The 21,800-nt window shown below is 49.4% G+C and overlaps 1 protein-coding gene across 1 annotated transcript in view; it reads right to left on the bottom strand.

Annotated features, from left to right (window-relative positions):
- Positions 1 to 21,800, bottom strand: part of ACAP3 (ArfGAP with coiled-coil, ankyrin repeat and PH domains 3) — a 218,547-nt gene that overhangs the window by 50,336 nt on the left and 146,411 nt on the right. Inside the window, 4 exon segments of the mRNA XM_089773021.1 lie at positions 11,387 to 11,398; positions 16,990 to 17,064; positions 18,422 to 18,517; positions 21,139 to 21,183. Of these exon segments, the coding sequence (XP_089629147.1) occupies positions 11,387 to 11,398; positions 16,990 to 17,064; positions 18,422 to 18,517; positions 21,139 to 21,183 (228 nt within the window).

The following is a 21,800-nucleotide window of genomic DNA, read 5'->3' as shown; positions in this document are numbered from 1 at the left end:
CCATGTGTTTTATCGTTATTCATCCATATGGAGTGAGTGTCATTCAGTAATGACAAATGCATTGGGTTCTGAATGCATTGGGTCTGGCTACAAGTGTCCACGCAATAGTAAGGTACCCTCTGTGTTTTGGAGCACACAATGTTAAAATAAAGCCACCCTCAGACACAAGAAATAAGATCCACATTTCCTCCATCATCTGTTCTCTTTCCTTTCATGCCGCTTCAATAAATCACATCGATCCTACCCCTCTGTGCCCCTTCTCCCTGCCCCATCACTTTGAATTTACACCCCAGGCTGCCTGGGAACGGAGGGCCTTTTAGAAATGACATCACAATGGTTTCCATGGGAGCATATTGAATGCCAATGAAGCAATGACAATGAGGTAACAGATTCCAAGAGAGGGATGTGAAAAAGGCCTAGACGTGGATACTTTCAAACTGGCGAGTGGGAAGGGGGGAAAAACCCCACACAGACACGATCTTGTACACAGGGGCATTGAAAAAAAAAGTCAAAGGTTCTTTCAAGGGCTGGTCCTTTAAGAAGCTGCTTATCTATCTCCACAGTGACTCCTGGCACTGGCTATGGCAGAGGCATTTGTCCAGTTGCTTATGTGGAGCCAGCCATGCATGGTGAGAAGGAGACAGATCAAATTCAATAAACTTCCTGATAAAGTGAATAGCTGCAACAGGAGATGTGGAGACGCCCTCCACGCCCTGTAACCAATGGAGGGTCATCTTCAAAGGACAGAGCACTGTCCATGGGCCTCTGGAAACTACCTACTATAGTTGGGGACTCTTGCTTACACCCCCATCACATAGGTCTAACTTTGTCCTGAAGGGGGCGCCACATGAGCGAATGGAGATTATGGTGCTGCTCTCTGCTACCATCACATTCCTCGCTCCCGTTCTGGTATTCAGTCTGCTACCTCGTCCCCACTCCAACGGACTCTAATAACTAATATGCTTTCATGCTTTGTACAGCACAGCTGGCAATAGACAGCTCTGGTTTTGTATAAACCCTGGTTATTAGCAAATCCTGTTGCATATGCTATTTCTGATGAATAGCAATTAGGATAATGGAAGACACACGGAGGTCTATGTACAGGCTGCGTGTGCATCGCCTCTGAGGGGACAGAAAGGTGTTATGCAAAATTGCTTTCTCAATGAGCAAAGCTTTCAGTTATACTCTGTTTAACAATTATATAGACTTTACTGGACACACACAAACATGCACATGTGTCTCTGTGTATAATGTACACTATATGAAAATAAATGCAATGTGAGACCTGTTTGGCTATGTTCTCTCTCTCTCTCTCTGTGTGTGTGTGTGTGTGTGTGTGTGTGTGTGTGTGTGTGTGTGTGTGTGTGTGTGTGTGTGTGTGTACACATTTCCCTATGCATAAATCCACACACATTTTACATATGCACAGAATATAAGTACATACTCTACTAGTACATATGAATATTCAAGCACTTTCTATACATGATCACTTATATGCCTAAGCGTGTAGATTGTATATACACTGTGAGCCCATGTGCACACACAGGTTCTAAGGGGAAACCCTGATACACACATTCTCATACACTATGCACAAACACATGTTTGATGGCTAGATCTGGAAAAGTCCAATTTACAGCCCTTTTGTTTCTCTCATTATGTAATGATAACTGCTCGCCCTGCTCTTGGAGGTGATGCATGGGGACCATTCTCTGTGTCTTTGTCACACCAGCAGACCTCAACAAATCCACCCTTAGCAAATAATCATCCAGAACTAACTAATCTATCACACCAGCAAGCAGGGAGACCTGGTCCTTCATGCCCCTCAAAGTTCTCTTGCTCCCAAATGGAGAGTGCTCCCCGAACTTCCTACCCCAGCCAAGCCTCTCCCCCCACTCCCCTCCATTTGAAAAGCGCCTTACCAAGAGGTACTCAAGCCTGCCGAAAATCTTCATGCTGCCCGTTGCAGGGAAAGAGTTCTGCTGATCTAGCCGAGTGAGCACGGAGCTTCTGTGCGCGCCTCTCCTCTCGAGCCCTCTCTACAGCAGCATCTCTGTGAGGCACCGTGGGATGGGAGCGAAGGCAAGGTCTTTTTTTTCCCTCCTCTCCTCCCCACCCCTCCCACTCTTTTTTGGGTGGCTGCGAGCACCGCTCCTGTCAAAGCAGGAACGCTGCGCGAAGGAAGCGTGCCAGACTCTAGGGACCACCTGCCTGCCCCCTCCTCCTGCCTCTCATTCACCATCCATCAGCTTAGAGAGCAAGGGCTAATTATCATACAGCTGTCACCGTGGGACAGAGGGGCCTGGAGGGGAGCCAGCAAAGCCAGAGCAAAGTTGACAGGAGGATGCTCCGCTGATGCCCCTTGGCCTCTCAGCCGAGCGGCTCTTCAAAGAGATTGGCATGCTTTTGACAGGAGCGACTTCCTACTGAGACCAGCCCATACATGGGACTCTCTCCCAAGGAAAACGGAGCCCTCCTTGGCGGATGACGCCACTCATGCTCCACTGGGGTTGGGGTGTATTGGCGGGATGTAAGTGCCATATGGCCAACGGGTGTGTTATTTACCGTTGCTACTAAATCAGGCAAGACCTGACACTCACTGCTCCCTTCCCACCCACATGCACAAAGCCGTGTACCAGGCTAGGAGAAGAATCAATGGGCTCCTATGGAACGTCTCATTTTCTTCAAATGGCTGGAGGTGAAAGAAGGGCTCGGCAAGGCAAGGAGGTGGGAGAGGATGGACTCACGGTTAAGGCACAGAAGGAATCAAGAGACCCGAGCTCCGTTCCTTGCTCAGCCAGAGATTCCGAGTATTCCAGGCAGGACGGTCTGTGCCTCAGTTTCCCTGCCAGTAACCTGGAGATGTCACTGACTGTTCCCGGCTATACATGGGCGTTGCGGGGTGGTTTGAGATCCCCACGTGGAGGGCACTAGAGGAGGACCAGCTATTACTTAATAATATTTATGTATTTAACTCCAGCTATGGCCGCAGGTGATTTGCCGCGTCCCCTCAAACCACGCCCCTGGCAGCAGATAAGCCTGTGTGTTAGCCTGAGAGAGAAATTTGGTGTTTACTTTTGATGCTCTTATCTCCTTACTACTATGTGTGAACAAAGGCCAAAGACACTGTGTGTACGTGGTTTCTGCCTGGCCAGATGGGGCTGTGGGTAGGATAATGGGAGCAACTAAAAAGAGCTAACTTGTTACTAGGCATGATGGGAGTGCAATATATCAGCAGGCGCTGAAAAGCTACTTGGCTCCTCTCTCGAGCCAAGTTCAAGCAACCAGTTAGGGGGAGGCACTAAAAGCCAAGGAAAAGCCAGGCCTTGTCTAAAACACAACCTCACTCCTTCCCACTCCCGTGGGACCCACAGGGGATGAGGACCCCAGACTCACGACCCCCCAAAAGGGAACAGGACCGTAAGTTGCAAGGGGTGGGATGAGGGGTATGTGCAGCAGGGGTGTCTGGGCCAGCTAAGAAGCAGGAATTAGGAACGGGGAACCGGGACGTAGGCCGGGCTCTGCGGCGTCAGCGCTGGGAAAGGGGACGTGGGTAAATGCTCGGCGGTGTCAGAACTGGGAACTGAATCGTAGGAGGCAGGCTCTGCCGGCATGTAGAACTAGGGATATGCTGCCCCCGATAAACACCCCAAAGCCTGCACAATGGACTTCTGCTCTGCTTTCTGACTGCATGGCCCTCTACTGCCAGCCATGCTCTGGGCCCCTCTTACGCACAGACTGCTCATCACTTCAAAGTGACGGCCGGGGCGCCAAGCTTTCCTATGTCAGAGGGGCAATGCCTGGTTATTAGCTTAAATCAGCGATGGGCAGCCTAGGCTAGTGAGCGGGTTCTTTCCTCTCACTGGGCCACAAGTTTGTCGGAAACAAGATGGTCTCCCGGGACAGGGCAGCTTTGCTCACTGTGCTTGCATGCCGAGAATACGAGGGGAGGTGCCAATGGAACAGTAGCCGCACTTTGATTGGATGCAGAGGGAGCACACGGCTCTCGCAATCAATGCTGTGTGTGATCAGCACGCACCTCACTTCCCGGGCCCTGGCTCTACGTGTGTGTCACTTTAGTAACGCCAGGAGGAAAAAACCTACCTGGATGAAAACCAGCAGAATCTGGCAACCCTGCATGTAGCCAACAAGAACAAAATGTCTTTTGGGTCACACATAGAACCCTGATGGACCACTGGGTGCTCACCACTGGTTTAAACGTTATCCCTTTTCTCGTCAGTCCTTCCCTAAAGCTGTCCCAGACCCATGTATGTCAATGGCTTTTAAAAAGACATCCCTCTGTTTTTCTCCCCCTAAATATCCCTCTCTGCAACTTTCAAATGTCAGCCAGGGAGTGTGATCATTCTGCGCTGTTGGGTCTAACAGGAAATCAACAAACTCGTTTCACTTGTGGCTTAAGACAAATTTGAACAGGAGTCTCCAAAAGAGCTGTGCCAGAGCAGTAACATAATGTATCACCGTGCTCTGCAGCCACACTTTAAATACCATGTTACTTTCCCCCACCTGTACATGGCTGTGCACTCCGTAAATGCAGAATGATCCAGAAGCTCCATGTTAAAACCTTGCCCCCCTCTTTTCTCCTGATTGGCAGATGATTTTAGAAAGGTTTGCTCCAAATCATAACAATTCCGGTCCCCTCCTCTACCTCCTTCGAATTTTATTGGCGTCCCTTCTGTTTAAGCAAACAGCAAATGGGACTCATTTGAGTTTTGGGGATGGAGGCAAGGAGCACAGAGAATCCAGTTGTTAAGATAACAAAGGCAGCTTGAAATGATGGCTACACTGGGGATACACACAAAAGGTGACAGATGTCTCTCAAGACAGCAGGGGCGGAGGGAGGGATAAGAAAAGGACACTTGAATAACAATGCAGAGGAAAACAACCCAGCTGTATTTCAATTTTTTCCTCCTTGGCTGAATTTCTCTTACTTCATTTAAAAAACAAACAAGCAAACAACCCTCAATCCAAACAGCAGCTCCTCCTAGCAAACGGATTCCCAGTGGCCTGCATTCCCCCCATTGCAAACCTGACAAGGGGTAATTCAATTAGCAAGGCATCATCAGAAGAGTCATCCTCTGGGCAGGACCCAAAGTGCAATATTTCAAACGGGAATCTCTCTCCCTGGGGTTTTGCCAACACCAGGGCCATGTTGTTTGGGGAGATGCTGTGATGGGGCAAAATAGATTCCTGCCTGGTCTCTCCAAGGGAAAAGGCAGTTGTGGGTCCTCGTAACACAACAGGAGAGTGGGTATTAAGGGGGGGTGGAATCTTTATCTCACATTTATTACAATCACTGTTGCAGTGGTCAGAGGCATTAATATCTCAGCTCATATTTTCCCATGATTCCATGCCTAACCCACGAATATAGCAGCCAGCCACACAGGTTAAGACATGCACAATTGACAACTTCCTCCAACAATATCAGTTTTCAACCAGCGAAATCAGAGTTCGCCACAAAAGGGAGGATCGTTGTCTCCACTCTACACACAGGGAAACTGAAGCACTGAGCTGGCCAAGGGATTTGCTCAGGATATAGCAATGAGTGGCAGAACTGGGACTAAAACCCCTTTCTCCTGAAGTGCCGGTCCTCACGCTCTCTTTGCTGGGCCATGTTGTTTCCTGATCTGCTCCACAGGGATCGCAGCGCACCTAATACAGACCAGGCTAATCTCACCTGACTCTGGCATCTGGACACTTCTTACTCCCGCCCCCGGATAGCTATAGCCTCCAGAGAGACGCTGGGTCCTTCAAACAGGGCACATGCTCACCACGCACGGGTGGCTTTGAAAACAAAATTCCTGCCTGGCTTCAATGACCACTGGTCCAGGGGTTAGGTTTGGCCCAGGATAGACCTCCAGGTGCAGGTCCAGAATTCAGGGCTGTTCAGACCTATGGTTTGCTTTGTGTCCATCTCTGGACGTTGGACCAAATCCTCCGCTGCTGTAAAGGAATGTGGCTATGTTGGCTTTAGGGGCACTAGGCTGATTTGCACCCCGTACCCTACAGCAGCTGGAAGTGAAATGCTCCCAGCTCTGAGCTCGATTGTGGCTGTCTAACTTTCCCAGGGCCATGTGGGTAGGGAAGCACGGTAAAGAGGAGCGCTGTTTATTGATAAGTACAGTAACTCCCTTCTTCTGATATACCAGTACATCTAGTGATCCCTCCCCACTGCCATTTCCACTCCAATGCATCTGACAAAGTGGGTCTCCCCCACAAAAGCTTATGCCCAATTAAATCTGTTAGGGTATGTCTACACTACCCTCCTAGTTCGAACTAGGAGGGTAATGTAGGCATACCGCACTTGCAAATGAAGCCCGGGATTTGAATTTCCCGGGCTTCATTTGCATAAGTGGGGAGCCGCCATTTTCGAGGTGTACCGGTAGTTCGGAATAGGAAGCCTAGTCTGAACTACCTAGTTCGAGCCCCGTGTAGCCGCGCTGCACGGGGTTCGAACCAGCGGGGTTTTAAAAATGGCGGCTCCCCGCTTATGCAAATGAAGCCCGGGAAATTCAAATCCCGGGCTTCATTTGCAAGTGCGGTATGCCTACATTACCCCGCTAGTTCGAACTAGCGGGGTAGTGTAGACATACCCTTAGTCTCTAAGGGCACGTCTAGACTTGCTTTCACTTTTGAAAGAAGATATGCAAATTTGGCACGAATTTGCATATCTTCTTCCGATCGCTTTTTCGAAAGAGGTTTTTTCAAAAAAGAAAGTAGTCTAGACGCGGTTCTTTCGAGAAAAAAAACTTTTTCGAAAGAACCGTTCTTCCTAAAAAAATGAGGTTTACACGGTTTTTTTGAAAAAGAGGTTTTTTTCTTGAAAGAACCATGTCTAGACTACTTTCTTTTTCGAAAGAACCTCTTTTGCCACAAATTCGTGCCAAATTTGCATATTTTCTTTTGAAAGCGAAAGCAAGTCTAGACGTGCCCTAAGGCTACGTCCACACTGCAACATGTTTCAGGATATCAGAGTATCCTGGAATAGCTATCCCACATCTTGACAGTAAGCCTGTTATTTTAGGCTCGCTATTCTCACATCCCTGTGAACTTCATTCCATGAGGAGTCAGGGACATTTTGGAATAGCGGGTTATTTCGAAATAAGATCAAAATAAGATACGTAATTTGCTTAGCTCAAGTTACATATCTTATTTCGAACAGTGCAGTGTAGATGTAGCCTAAGGTGCCACAGGGCTCCTTGTGGTGGTTGCAGATACAGACTAACATGGCTCCCCCGCTGAGGCTGTTCATAAGGATCCCCATCTAGTACAATTGCTCCTCTGCTTTCTCCAAGTCTGACCCCGAATCGTTCCTCTGTCCTTCCCTGCTGGTCTGGTGAGTAGAGCAGCTTTGTATGAAACGGTTTGTTGCAAATGCAGTGCATTAGAGAGACTCTCTCCCGTTCTCTCCGATGAAGTCATCACTCCCGTTCAAACCCCCCAGGGGACAGGCGGCTCACAAATGGATTTCTCTCCCCTCTGCCTCCCTCCTGAGGGCAATTAGGCTAAGGGAGCATATGCACACACTACTACGCAGGAAACACTTGTCCGTAGTCTTCCAATGTGTTTGCACTTTGATTTCATGAGGCATGACAGTCCCCTGAGAGAGCATTACCCGCCCCAAAAAAGCACCATGAAAGCACGGCTCAATTTTTTCCCTGCAGAGGAACATCAGTCTGCATCAGAGCCCAGATACGTGTGATCTTATCAACGAATTCTGTACCCTGCACAGATGCTTTCTCTCTGCCTTCTATCCTGAACGTCAGTGGTTCTTGCACATCGCATCTGTCAGAGCATCGCATGCGCTGTGGCGAAATAAGAGGTGAAGTGGTTTCTGGGTCCGACTCTACACTGTGCAATGTGGCTTGTCAGCAGTTCTGAGCAGTGGATGACTACCCTGGGCATGTTTTTCTCTTGACGTGATTTACAAAGAAAAACAAAGCAGGGCTGGACTAACATTATAAAACCCAAACCTGGCGTTCCAACACCCCAGCATTCAGGACTGCTGCTAGGAATCAACAAAGCAGAATTGGCGTCTGGATCCAGCCTGGAGAAGTTCAGGATCTATAGTTGCAGATTGGCCCAATCACAATTGAAAGGCAGGCACAGCTGGATTTCATCACACAACAACATGGAACTGAATGTATTTCACACAGGCAAATCAGTTTCTCGGGTGTGGATTTGTGTGGGAGTTTCACACCTTTGCCATTCCAATTTCAGAGTCAAGTTTCAGCAGCCCTCCAAACCTACGGTTTACCTGGTTTCTGGCAGAAACGAGGCAGGAGCTGGAGCTGCACATTTTAAATCCAGTTCCCAACTTTCCTGGGAGCCGAGACATGTTTGGATCTGGGGGTTTGGTTCAGCCCATTACAGTGAAGGGCTCAGCTGAAATGCCTAGATCTGAGATTTAGAAAGTTCTTCTAAACTTTCCCTTGGGCAAGTGACATCTGCACACGGCCTGGTTTTTTCCCCGGGAGTTTGTGCTACCTGTTGTCCTGTCTTCGGCTTGGCAATGATAGCTGGTGCGCAAGGACACCTGTCAGGGTGCACTTTGTGCGATTCTGAGTTATTGGCATGACGAGCATGACTAGCTCTCCCAGCCCATCCACCAACAAGCTTCACAATGAAAGCTTGTGTAATTTGGAAACCATGCAACAGATTCAATCGAATTGTCAGATTCCTCTCTCGGGATGTCGCCTTTGCCTTGCTATTCAGCCATTCAATTGCAGATTATCTGGCTTTAAAGCCAGTTACCTAATCTCATCAGAAAAGGTTCCTAATTCCTTGGCCTCACTGTTGTTGTCATCTCCTACTGGAAAGGACCTAAATGGATCAGAATAGAAAAGCCTCAATAGATCATCTGTCTGCCCCCAGGAGATAGCATGGGCTGCTGCCAAATGGATGGCACAACCCAAGCGGATGGCCCGACATACGCTCTGCCGTCAGCGTGCCATGGGAGCACCACAAGGGTCACTATGTTGGCAGGTGCTAGGACCAAGCGTTCAGGACCAAGCTGACTGGCAGCCTCCGCACAGCCGTGGACGTTCACGGTCAGCCACCTACAGCAGAGGGAGGGATCCCACTGCTGAGTTTAAGTGGATGTAACTCAGGGTTTGTATCCTCATGTCCTTCCTGGCTAACAAGCTGAGAGGTGCCATGCATCTTGCCCCAGCGGTGCAAAATCATAACCCCTCTAACATATGCACACATGTGGTTACCAAATCAAAGAGGCTACGTCTACACTGGCATGATTTTCCGGAAATGCTTTTAACGGAAAAGTTTTCCGTTAAAAGCATTTTTGGAAAAGCACATCTAGATTGACAGGACGCTTTTCCGCAAAAGCACTTTCTGCGGAAAAGCGTCCGTGGCCAATCTAGACGCGCTTTTGCGCAAAAAAGCCCCGATCGCCATTTTCGCAATCGGGGCTTTTTTGCGGAAAACAAATCTCTGCTGTCTACACTGGACCTTTTGCGCAAAAGTTTTTCGCAAAAAAGACTTTTGCCCAAACGGGAGCAGCATAGTATTTCCGCAAAAGCACTGACAATCTTACATGAGATCGTCGGTGCTTTTGCAGAAATTCAAGCAGCCAGTGTAGACAGCTGGCAAGTTTTTCCAGAAAAGCGGCTGATTTTCCGGAAAAAGTGGCCAGTCTAGACACAGCCAGAAGGTCCCATCAGACAGCCGCAGGTCCCTTAATGCTTGGCATGAAGGGGATGGGAGCAGGTATTGAACGTCTGCGCTCCAACAAAACAAACAGCAGATAAGCTAGCTCCGGCCTCCCATGCTGGTCCATCTGGTGGTTTGCAGAACTCTTCCTGTCCTGTGTCGATAGAGCTAAAGTCACCAGGTTTAGGCGATGGAGCTACGGTGCAGCAGCACCTGCTGTGACTAACTGATCAGTGGAGAAGTGGAGAAGACTCTTTATCATTCAGTCCATTCAGCAATGGCCTCCTAGCTGCTGAATCCCACAGCTGAGCGTGTTCTTGGTGGGAATCACACGTATGCCCCCGGACTGCATTTCAGCTAACGCCTCCACCGCCTCTGGTTTTCCCTCTGGAAACATTCAGGCTACATCTAGACTGCAGATTTTTTTGTGCAAAAACTTGCGGAGCATTCACACCTCAAGCGAGTTTTTGTGTAAAAAAATCGACAGAACGGAGGGGGTTTTGCGCAAGAGTTATTCCTCTTTCTACGAGGAATAACTCCTTTTGGCGCAAGCGCTCTCACGCAAAAAAATGTGAGGGAAGTGGAACTGCCTCTTTTTGAGCAAAAAACCTCTATCAAAAAAAGCACAGGTGCCCTGGTGGCCATTCTGTGAATACCTATCAGGGCTTTCTTTCAAGAGAGCGTCCATGCAGTGTGGATGCTCTCTTGCGCAAGAAGCCTGTAGTCTAGACATAGCCTCAGTGAGCAAAGGTAAAATGAACAGGAGGAAGTGTCCATGGTGCTGAGAAAAAGCAACCCAAGCTAGGGGGAGCAGTGCATTGCGCCTAGTGAACCTGCTCCGCTGCACCGTGTGCCCCACGCCAAGGACAAAGGAGCACTGGCTGGATCTAAGAGGAACGTGGGTATGAGCTCTCCAAGTATTGCCTACCCAGCTCCACCCTTATACCTCACACCCGACTAGCCCCACCACCCGCCCTTCCAGTTCTGAGGCCCCTTGCAGCTCTGGCAATGCACCTTACTGCTGAGTTATAAACTCCCCTGTGATTCCAGGCCCGCAGCTCTGCCATTCCCAACCTGCAGCATTCCCTGGTCTGCTGGTCCTGGCCCTTGCCTGGCTCTGCCCATGCACTTTGAGTCTGAATTTTGTAAAGGACTTAGGTGCCTGCAGATGGGGACAGATGTGTAGTGGGATTTTTGAAAGCATTTAGGGTTCCCAGGGGAGTTAGGCACCTTGGACCTATTGAAAACCCCACTAGGTGTCTTCATGTATCTTTGGGTACCTGGATATTTTCAAAAATCTGGCCCAGCCATCCTCATTTGCAGAATTTCTTGCTATTCTACTTCCACTGCTTAGTCAACACATTTCAGTCTCAATCCACAGAGCCTCTGGAACTGGGCCTGTCTTGGGTTCAGACTGCCAGTCCTCTTGTATGCTACATGACAGTTTTGTTATGTGAAGGAAAACCCACAGGGGATTAGGATGAAACCACCAAAATCAGTTGCAGTTGAGTGTGGGACTTAGTTCCCCAGAGATGACAGGTGAGTGCGTTAAAGGATCCAGCCAGAATCCCGTGCCATTGCCAGTGTAGATCTACAGGCAGGGTTCATGGGAGTTCAAGTGTAGCCAAGCACAACTCCTTCTAAGAAACAGAGCTCACAAAGGGAAGAGCCAAGCTCTCACATGCAGGAATGTGGCTGTACTCACCTGCAGGAGGGTCTGGAGGGGACACAGGTCAGTGGTGGGTGATGAAAGAGAAAAGAAGAAAAGGCACATTACTTAACACTTCCCAAGTGATGAAGTGCAAAATCAATCCCCAGCGAAACCCCTCCAGGTTTAGCAGCCAGGTTTTCCAGGAGCCACCGGCCAGCTCAGAAATAGCTCAAAATGTCCGGGCCCCTCCAAATCTTGTATTTCTGCTGGCAGACAGCAGCTGCATACTGAAGTCAGCTAGTGTAACATCTCAATGCCTGATGTGCCTGGGAAAACTGGTACTGTGGGCCAGTGGGGACGTGCATGTGTAGTTCTGGCTTGCAAATTGAGGAGGCAGGAGTGCAGCTGCCTCTTGAATGTCCAGGAATAGCACAAGAGAACAGCATTTTATTGGCTCTTCCACAGATGAACTGAATGGCGAGTTAGAGGCTGTCAGTAGGGATGTTACCAGTTAACTGATTAAGCGGGATCCCAAGCATGAGGGGACTGGCTTCTGCCCCACGGGAGTTGGGAGCCGGCCCCTTCCCTCCCTCGCACTTGGGGCTGCCAGCTGCCACTGTTGGCCCCTCCATGCGGGGGAGAGGGGGGCAAAGGAGGCAGGGAGAGGGCCAACAGCAGGAGCCAGCAGCCCCAAGCATGGGGGTAGCTGGAGTAGCCCTCCATGTAGCTGGAGTAGCCCTCTGCCCATGGCGGGCTGTGCATGGGGCTGCTCCCGGGTACCAGTTAACCAGTAACCAATAAGCATCACCCAGTAAGGGCGATGCTTACTGGGTACTCAGTGAACCAGTTACCTGTTCACATCCCTCGCTATCAGTGCAGCAACTGGAATTCACTCAGCAACAGGCCATGTTCAAACCCATGCTAGAAAAGGAGGGGATGTCGGGGCCAGACACCTGGGTTATCCCTTACCGTTTACACACACTGCTGCAGGATCTTTAATTTTTGCCAGAGAAGACCTCCGTTTAGCCTCTCCTCCCTGCTCATGCAGGCCTTCCCTCCGCTCCTACTGCCCTGGGAACTGGTTATCCAACTCTGGGGGGTTAGCTTTGAATCCCCTGGATGTGAGCCCAGAGTCAAGAACTCGTTCGGCTGCAATTCCCAGTGGACTGCTCCACAGCAGCCAGTAGAATTGGACCAGTTTGACCAGCTGAGGGTTTGCCCTCCAGTGACTTGCTCTGGATGTGGGGGATGGGCAGGAGCAGAATATGGCACTTAGGAGCCAGGCCAAGGCAGGGAGGTGATAGTGGCTTCACTGGCCGAATCCAGGGGCTCCACACTAGCTCCTCGGCCACCACTTCAACGGGGAGTAGAGTTGGGCTCCGGATCGTTTCAAGAGCATGGAGCATGTGCATCCCTTCAAGTCAGTCCTGCTCCGGGTCAGTGAGAAACGCAACAGGCCTCTCTGGGCAAAGCCTGATCTTTGCTTTGGCAGCCAAATGCAGGAATCCCCCTCCTCCTCCCCAGCGGCCGACGACCAAACTGCCCTCGACAACCAAACTGTCCTCCCCCTCCCAGCCTGTCAATCCACTTCCTCGCTCATCAATATGAAATCAGTCTTGGGCTTTGCCGGGTCTCAACTGGGCATTTCCTTTCACTCAGCTCCAGGAAACGCAACCTAAGCAGCCTATGTAGGCCCTAGCGAGGAAAGAGTGACGCAGACCCCATTGACTTCCCTCCCACAACTCAGCAAGAGGCTTAACATTAACAGTCCATAGGAAATAGCCGATTTGTGGTATGAAAAGATCCTAGAGTGATTCCACAAGGAGACAGGTTACACATGTGGCATGATTGTTTCTGCAGCCATGCCCCATAGGACTAAGAATATGGGAATGGCCAGACTGGGTCAGACCAAAGGTCCATCCAGCCCAGTGTTCTGTCTGCCGACAGTGGCCAATACCAGGTGCCCCAAAGGGAATGAACAGAACAGGGAATCATCAAGGGATCCCTCCCCGGTTGCCCATTCCCAGCTTCTGACAGAGGCTAGGGAAACCATCCCTGCCCACCCTGGCTAATAGCAATTGATGGACCTATCCTCCATGAATGTATCTAGCTCTTTTTCGAACCCTGTTAAAGTCCTGGCCTTCACAACATCCTCTGGCAGGGAGTTCCACAGGTTGACTATGAATTGTGTGAAGAAATTCCTCCTTTTGTTTGTTTTAAACCTGTTGCCTATTAAGATGTTCAAAATATGTGGTCTTAGCATATCTTAGAAGCTAAATAGGGATCACCTGAGAGAAGTGTCCAGGGAAAACAAGGGGGCTATTTCTACACTATGCATTTTGCTGGAAGAGGCATTGCAAATGAAGCACGGATTAGCATTTTCTCACACTTCATTTGTATAATCTCTTCCGGTCAGTTTTTGCAGAAGAGATTTTTGCACAAAAACAAGCAGTGTAGACATTTCCTTTCTGCACCTGTTAATGTTAGAAAATGTTAATCCACACTTCATTTGCATTGCCTCTTCCGGCAAAACACATAATGTAGACATAGCCAGACTGTGGTGTCAGTAATTCACTCTTCCTTTTTCATCAGTACTGAACCACTGCTCCAGCAGAGATCTAAGAGGGATCTATGTGGTATGACATGTGCTGTTAATTCAGCCATAGGCATTCTTTCCTTTGGCTCACTAATAGATGAAAGGATGCTGACTTATTCTTCATCGTTATGTTAATTGTTTTCTTTTCCATTGGGGAAAATGGTTTGCATAACTGATCATGCATAAGATTAATGATCATAAAATTGAAGGTCTACTGGAGCACCACAAATTTTCCCCCCCAAATTCTTCTCTAACTGAAAAGGTTACCCATCCCACAGCTGCCCTTTTGATGGAAAAGGCAAATCTCACTGAAAAGGAGGTTTCCCTTCGATTATAATGGTCAAGACACAGGGCATATTCCAGGGGTTAGTAGCGGGCTGGAAAAGTTGATGGCCTGGGAAGCAGTCCTTTTTGGTTTTTATTCAGGCATACCCTGGGCCATGATCATTATTGTGATTATAAACCAGGCAGGAGACAATAAAGTGGGAAGCCTATTAACAATTCCTTTGTAACATGTGAGCAATGAGCAGACAAGGGGAAAATTGTTGGTGAATAAACCACGATGAAAAAGAAATCAGGCCTAATTTATTTGATTGATATTCTTTGACCACTTACAGAGCAGGAAAAAATATATATTTACAAATAAGTGATTTGACAAGGAAGGGACAAAATTCTTCAGAAAAACTTTTTGGGGCTGATTTTCAAGGCTTGGCTACGCAGCCAAGTTCAGACTATGAGGGCATGAACTGCTGCATCTATCAAAGGGCTGTACAGTAATTTCCACATCCCCCTTCAGAGGTGCCACTAGTGTGAACTAAAAGGGACCTAGTTCGTGGTAACATTGTGCCAGCCTGAGCCCATACATATACTGAGATATTTTTACAGCTATGGTGTGAGCCCAAGACTGGAGAACGGTGACTCGCTCCAGATTTCTGCTTGCCACGCAGACACACCCTCAGTGTATGATCTTGGGGAGTCGCTCCAGCTCCCCGGATTTCAATTTGCGCAGTGTCAGAACTGGATGACTAGTACCGATGTCTCAGAGAGCTTTTGTCAGGAGCTACTGATCATTGTTTGTGAAGCCCTTGGAGATCCTCAGGCAGAGAGGGCGTGGAAAGGGCCTCTAATAAGGCCATTTTTAATGGCTCTATATGGAAGGGTCATTTATTCATCCCAGTAGCCTACTCATCCACCCATCCCCAGACATTCCCTCTCTGATCATGCTGCAAAAGGCAATTTGATCTCTCCCCCACCTGAACCTATCGGGCCTCCGTTTACATAGCTTTGCTCTGCTCATCCACAGAGGGCTGCAGCAGGGATCGTTGGTCACAGAGCAGGCTGGGTGTCTGGTTCTTCTCTAGCTAAGAATTCATTCTGTGGGGAAAAGAGGCGCCTTTCTCAGCTCCCTCCACTTAACCCATTAACCTAACTCACAGGGGTGTGGTCTCCGTGTGAATGAAGAAACGGACCAGTCCCCAGGGAACAAATGGCTCCATCCATTCATCCATCTGCTGGCTGAGTTAAAAGGGGGCGCTGACCATCTGGCGGACCTGGGCACTCAGGCGTGCGGCTGCCTCCTGGGGAAAGGTGGAGGGGGCGCCGGCTGGCCAGATGCAAGAGCAGACTGACAGGTTTCGGGAGGGATGAGCTGCTGTAGCTGCAGCCACTGGGGCTCACCAGATGCTTTGTCCAGCTTGTGAGGGCAGGGAGGGGAGAAGAGGAAAGAGAGGGAATGGATCGAGACAAGGGAAGGCAAGTGGAAAATCCACTGGTCTGCTCTAACTGCTCTCCAAGCCAAACCGAGGTTCCCAGATATTGCTGCAATATCCCAGCCTTACATGACACTATTTTCACATGGGGCCTCATGACAAAAACATGCTCTGGAAATAGCCCCCTATGCTCAAGGACCTCCAAGTGTGTCACAGACATTAACCAATGGAGCCTCACAACTGCCCAGAGAAGTAGAGCGGCCTCACACAGAGGGGGAAACTGAGGCATGGGAAGGTTTAATATTTGCCCGGGGGTAGTGTGGGCCCAGAACCTGGGAGACCGGACTCATGATCCCTCTGGTTCTAATCACTAGACATTGCTCCCATTCTGTAAAGCAGAAGAGTGCCCACTGGGAAGGGATCCCCTCGCAGCTGCATCCAAACCCAGCTCCGGAACATGGGAGTAGAGAGGGTGTCATGATCATGAGGGTTAGCCAGCAGCCTGGGAACTGAGGGGTTAACCTTACCTAAGCCAGGTAGGGTTGGCCAATAGGAATGCAGGTAGGAATTTCAAACTGGGACAAAGGAATTTTTGGTTTCTCCCTCCTTTGCCTCTGGGGCAGTTTTTCTCTCCAGCTACTGAGGGAGTCAGACAGAATGTCTCTCTCCAAGAATAGACTCTTCACTCTTCTGTAAGTAGGGTAAAGTTTAGATAAATCCATTAGGTTTTATTGTTTTATGGTTTGGAAAACTGGATCTGATGTCTGTGCATTTAAAATGGGTTTTTCTCTCTTTTGTTAACTAAGTTCTAGGCCTATGGTATGGTTCCCCCATAAGTATATTACTTTGTGACTTTTCCATCTAGTCATGATGCTTGCAACAGGAATATTGTGGTGATAATAAAAGGTCTTTCTCTTTTCTTTTATTAACCCTGTATTGGTTAATTTTTGTGTCCTGGATTTTACTTTAGGGGTGAGATTTCCCAAGTGATCTCCCCCCTGGTTTTCTTATCATTACTTGGGTGGTGGCAGCAGAGTTTTTATCCCCAAAATCTAGGTTGTTAAGATTTTGGGGGGAAGTTTTTTTACCAAAGCCTGGAAAGATAAGGTTTTGGGGTACTTTTGCGGGCCCCCATTTCTGCATTTATCATACCAGAGTGGGGAAGGAGCCATGACAGAGGGTTAAAAGCCATGCGGCGGGTAACCCTGCTGCAGGGCCATTCCATTCACATTGTGAGCTTCTCTTGCCGCAGCCCCCCTTCTGGGAGGCTGAGGTGCTGCTACCCGCTCAGCTCTCCTTGCTGCCGGAACACCATGTCCTGTCACCCTAGCCCGCAGCCCCTGGGGACTCACCCTCTGCTGTATCAGCGCGTGCTTGTGCTCCATCTCCCGCTTCTCCACCGCCGAGTCAATCACCAGCTGGTCCAGCTGAAGACATGGAGGAGAAAACCAGAGAGAAAATTCAGGGAGATGGTTTCCTTCCTGTGCCCCCAGCCACCTCTCCCGCTTCCCCTGCTCTGGGCTCATGCCCAGCCCTGCCAATGCCTATGGCCTCGTGAGGGATGTGCATTTCCTCGGTTCCAAAGAGGCTGCATTTGGGAGGGCGTTGCGGGCTGGGGGAGCAGTTAGCTTTCCACCACTGGGACCTCCTCCCAGAGAACGGGATACGGTATGATGCTCTGTCACCAGTGTTCCCTGTAAGCTGGGCGCTTGTGCGGGCCGCTCAGGAGACTTCAGATGCTGCCCAGCTGAACAGGAGGGCGCCCACAGCTAGGTTTTGTTTCTAGTGGTGGTGCACATTTGCACATGCCTCAGTGCACATAAAATTTATTCTGCACATGGATGGAAAAAATTAGAGGGATCATTGTCACCACCCTGATTATGGGGGCTTCTTAGGCACTGAGGGTATGTCTACACTACCCCGCTAGTTCGAACTAGCGGGGTAATGTATGCATACCGCACTTGCTAATGAAGCCCGGGATTTGAATTTCCCGGGCTTCATTAGCATAAGCAGGGAGCCGCCATTTTTAAATCCCCGCTGCTTCGAACCCCGTGCAGCGCGGCTACACGGGGCTCGAACTAGGTAGTTCGGACTAGGTTCCTATTCCGAACTACCGTTACTGAGGTGTACCGGTAGTTCGGAATAGGAAGCCTAGTCCGAACTACCTAGTTCGAGCCCCGTGTAGCCGCGCTGCACGGGGTTCGAAGCAGCGGGGATTTAAAAATGGCGGCTCCCCGCTTATGCTAATGAAGTCCGGGAAATTCAAATCCCGGGCTTCATTAGCAAGTGCGGTATGCATACATTACCCCGCTAGTTCGAACTAGCGGGGTAGTGTAGACATACCCTGAGGCTTGTTCCTAGGGCACATATCCATCTTCTATGCATCAGGTACTGTGAACTCCCAGCTCCCTCCCAGCATGCACTGGGCTCAGTATGAGAGTAGGGACAGAATCTGGTCAAGAATCTGGAGGGAATATCTCCAGCCCAGTCCCTAAACTTCAGCAAGAAAGATGCAATACAACCCCCTGCTCCCCCAGGATGCCTTCTGTCTGGGAGGGCTGCACAGCCATGGATGGACCATAGGGCTCTTGCTTGGCCCAGCGAGCAGAAGATGCCCAGAAACAGCCGACTTGTTTAGTTCCAGTTGAACTCCCGAATCCCCACGCTAGCCATGCTCTGGGCAAACACATTTTCCAGAGCATTCCTGTCCTGAAGCTCAAAGCTTTGACAGGGAAGCGATCACCGCAGGGAAATGGCAAACAGAACCAAGCCCAGATCCCTCACCTCGGTGGCTAGCTTCTTCATGTAGGGATCCAGTTCATGGAGGAGGCTGTAGCCCTGCTGGAAAAAGGTGTACTGGGCGTGCATGAAGGACAGCATCTGGGCATGGGAAACAAGGCACATGGTCAGAACAGAAGCGGAGCCATTGGGACGGGAAGGGGAGATTATGCCGGGCACCCACTCATCCCCCTAGAATATCTGCCTCAGTGTCAGCCTAGGAAAACAGCCTGAGCAGACGCAATTCTCTCTAAAGGAGCTCTCTAGCAACCCCTTCCTTTTCCAGGGCCGAATGAACCCCCCTTGTCATTTCATTGCCTTCTGTAGGGTGACACCAGGGATGATGCTAGTGTGGGGGGGGAGTTCTCCTCCATGCTGCTCACGGTGAAGGAGCTAACCCCCCTGTTGTCAGGTCACTGAGGCTATGTCTACACTGCCCCTCTCTTGCAGAAAAACATATGCAAATGAGGCTAAGCGTGGAATATCGCCGCACCTCATTTGCATAATTCATGAGGCTCCGTTTTTGCGTAAGAGGCTTTTGCACAAAAAGGATCCATCTACCCGGCTCCTTTTTGCGCAAAAACCTCCTCTTGCACAAGAGCCATTTGTCCGTATTTTCTTCCGGAAGAACGGCTTTTGTGCAAGAGGGGTTTTTGCGCAAAAAAGGAGCTGTCTCTGCACAAAAACCTCTTGTGCAAAAACGAAGTCTTGTTAATTATGCAAATGAGGCACAGTGATATTCCACGCTTAGCCTCATTTGCTTATGTTTTTCTACAAGCGAGGGGCAGTGTAGACATAGCCTAACAGAGTAGGGTCAGGATTTACGGCCATGGTGGGCAGACAGCTCTCTGGCTCTGTTGATGATGATAACCAGAAGGCTGCTTGCGTGGGTGCTCAATGACATAACCCCAATGACCACAGCAGACCCCGAGAGGGCCCCCAAAGACCATACATCAGATAAGGATCAAAGCTGCCCGGCCAGGTTTATTGTTAAGTGAAGTACAGTCATAGCTGTCACTAGATTGTACTGAATCAGTACACACATGTACTTACAACAGTGGCCCCAGCACAACCAGTGGGACATTCCCACTGCTCCCTCCCCACCCCCAGCTGGACAAAGACTATCCCCCCAAGACACCACTTTATATTCAGGTACGAATAAGTTACACATCACTCCTTGCGTGTCAGATTGCCACCCTCTGATGCGACTTAGATACCACCCATCGCCCTGGACCGTGTGGTGTGATTAGCTCATCTCTATCCATCATGCTGTCATTTTAGACCCTTTCCTGAACCTGGGTCTGTATCCTTGGGGAGTGGGTACCAAGGTCTTTTTTAATGAGCTGGTGGTACCGTGTGCTTTCAACTTATACCCAGTACCAATTACTGTTTTACAGTCAGTACCTAGCACCAACTACTGTTCTATACCTCGTCCTATTACCAATTAGTATTTTGCTCTCTCCGGCCTGTTTGTGCCAAGTGAACCTGACTCTTGCTCACAGCTTAGCTTTGCTTTATGTTAGGCATGTTTTGTCCATTGTTAGCTAGGCCTCAAGCCTCAGACTAGGCCTGTGCTGCATGGGCTTATGTTTTAGGCCCTCATATTACTACACCCTCATGTCCAGAATAACACACTCTTGTGGTTCAGTCACTGGGCTAGGACTCAGATGTTGTTTCTATTCTTGGCTCTGCTACCGAGTTGCTATGCAACCCTGGATGAGTCATTTGATCGTTCTGTAAAATGGGAATGATAAGACGGCCCTGCCACCGAGAGGGGCTGTGAGGACACTGCCCCATCTGTGAAGTGATCAGATAGGCTACGTCTACAGACTACATCCCTTTGTCGGCAGAGGGATGTAAATGAAGCACTTCGAAAGTGCAAATGAAGCTGGGATTTAAATATCCCACGCTTCATTTGCATAATCATGTAATGGCGCTCTTTCGAAAAAGCACTATTATGAAATTGAAAGCGCAATCTAAACACGGTTCTTTCGAAAACGGGGTGCTTTTTCGAAAGATCCTGTAAACCTCATTTTTTGAGGTTTACAGGATCTTTCGAAAAAGGCTTCTATTTTTGAAAGAATCGTGACTAGGCCGCAGTTTCAATTTCGAAATAGCACTTTTTCAAAAGAGCGCTATTACATGATTATGCAAATGAAGCACAGAATATTTAAATCCTGGCTTGATTTGCACTTTCGAAGAGCTTCATTTACATCCCTCTGCCGACAGAGGGATGTAGTCTAGACCTAGCCATACTGCGGGGATAGTGGCCTTATAAGTAGCTAGGCAGAACATACTCATGCATATTTCTAGCCCATTCATATCTCCCCCCTCAGGCTCAATGACATCACATCTCTGCAGACATCACCACGTTCTCTTCCCTCACTTCTCTCTCCATTCCTCCTCCCTCTAATCTTATTCCGCTTGCAGATATGCCCCCACCCAGTCCCCACATAGTGATAATGGCACCTTTTCCACCCATGTCACTATCACCCTTGACAGCCCTCCCCTTTCCAGAGTGCCGAGGGATGTTTGGTCTCTTTCTGGGTGTGTTATTGTTCCGTCACCCTGCAGCCCACATCAGCTTTGCTGCCTGTGTCAAACTTGACCCCAGTGCTGGGGCCACGTGTAGATGTGTATCTGCCTGGGCGAAACAGAGGGTGCTCAACTCCCCTCCACTGAATCACCGGGGAAGAGCAAGGGGTACCGAACGGCGCCCTTACCGCGTCCAATATTTCAAACTTCTTCTTGGCTTGGAGGACATTGATCTGTAAGGGAATCCAGACAAGAAACTCAGCAGCAGTAGTCCATGGGCTGCACATAACAAGCAGCACTCATTTCAACAACCCAAAGCAGGCAGACTGGCCCGCTCAAAGATGGGGATATTCCTGGGTAAGGGCCAATGTGTAAAAATTAAGTCCCTGGATAAAATGTTCAAACGTAGGCTCCTAAGGGACAGAAGTGCATTTGACGATGTTGCTTCCATTGTGTAAGTGCAGCTAATGGGAACAGCTGGGCTGGCCCCAGGGGAGTGTTGGAAAATTAGTGCCTGTGGCTTTGATACACATTTAAAACCTGGTAGGCTACTGCTTTGCTTCCTCTTAGAAGCTAGGTCAAGTGGTCAGTGCACCATCTGTTGGCTCAGGGCTACCCGTCAGCCATAGCTCTGTGGGTCAAAAAATCAGCATCCACCATGTCTGCGCTGGAATCTTGTCCCTAAAATAACACATTGTGATTCACAAAGGGAACCCGTTCGGGGACTTTACAGGCTTGGGAAGGGCACCAGCAGCCTGACAGCCCTGGAGACTGACACTCTAGCCTCAGAATACAGGCAACCACTGAGCAAACTTCCCTTGTGCGGCTTCAGTCTGCCTCTGACATGTGG

The sequence above is a fragment of the Pelodiscus sinensis genome, chromosome 24, assembly GCF_052426305.1.
Source record: "Pelodiscus sinensis isolate ZL-2025 chromosome 24, ASM5242630v1, whole genome shotgun sequence".
Classification (NCBI taxonomy): Eukaryota; Metazoa; Chordata; order Testudines; family Trionychidae; genus Pelodiscus; species Pelodiscus sinensis.
Note: the sequence above shows the minus strand (reverse complement) of the source record. Positions and strands in the feature narration are given on the sequence as shown.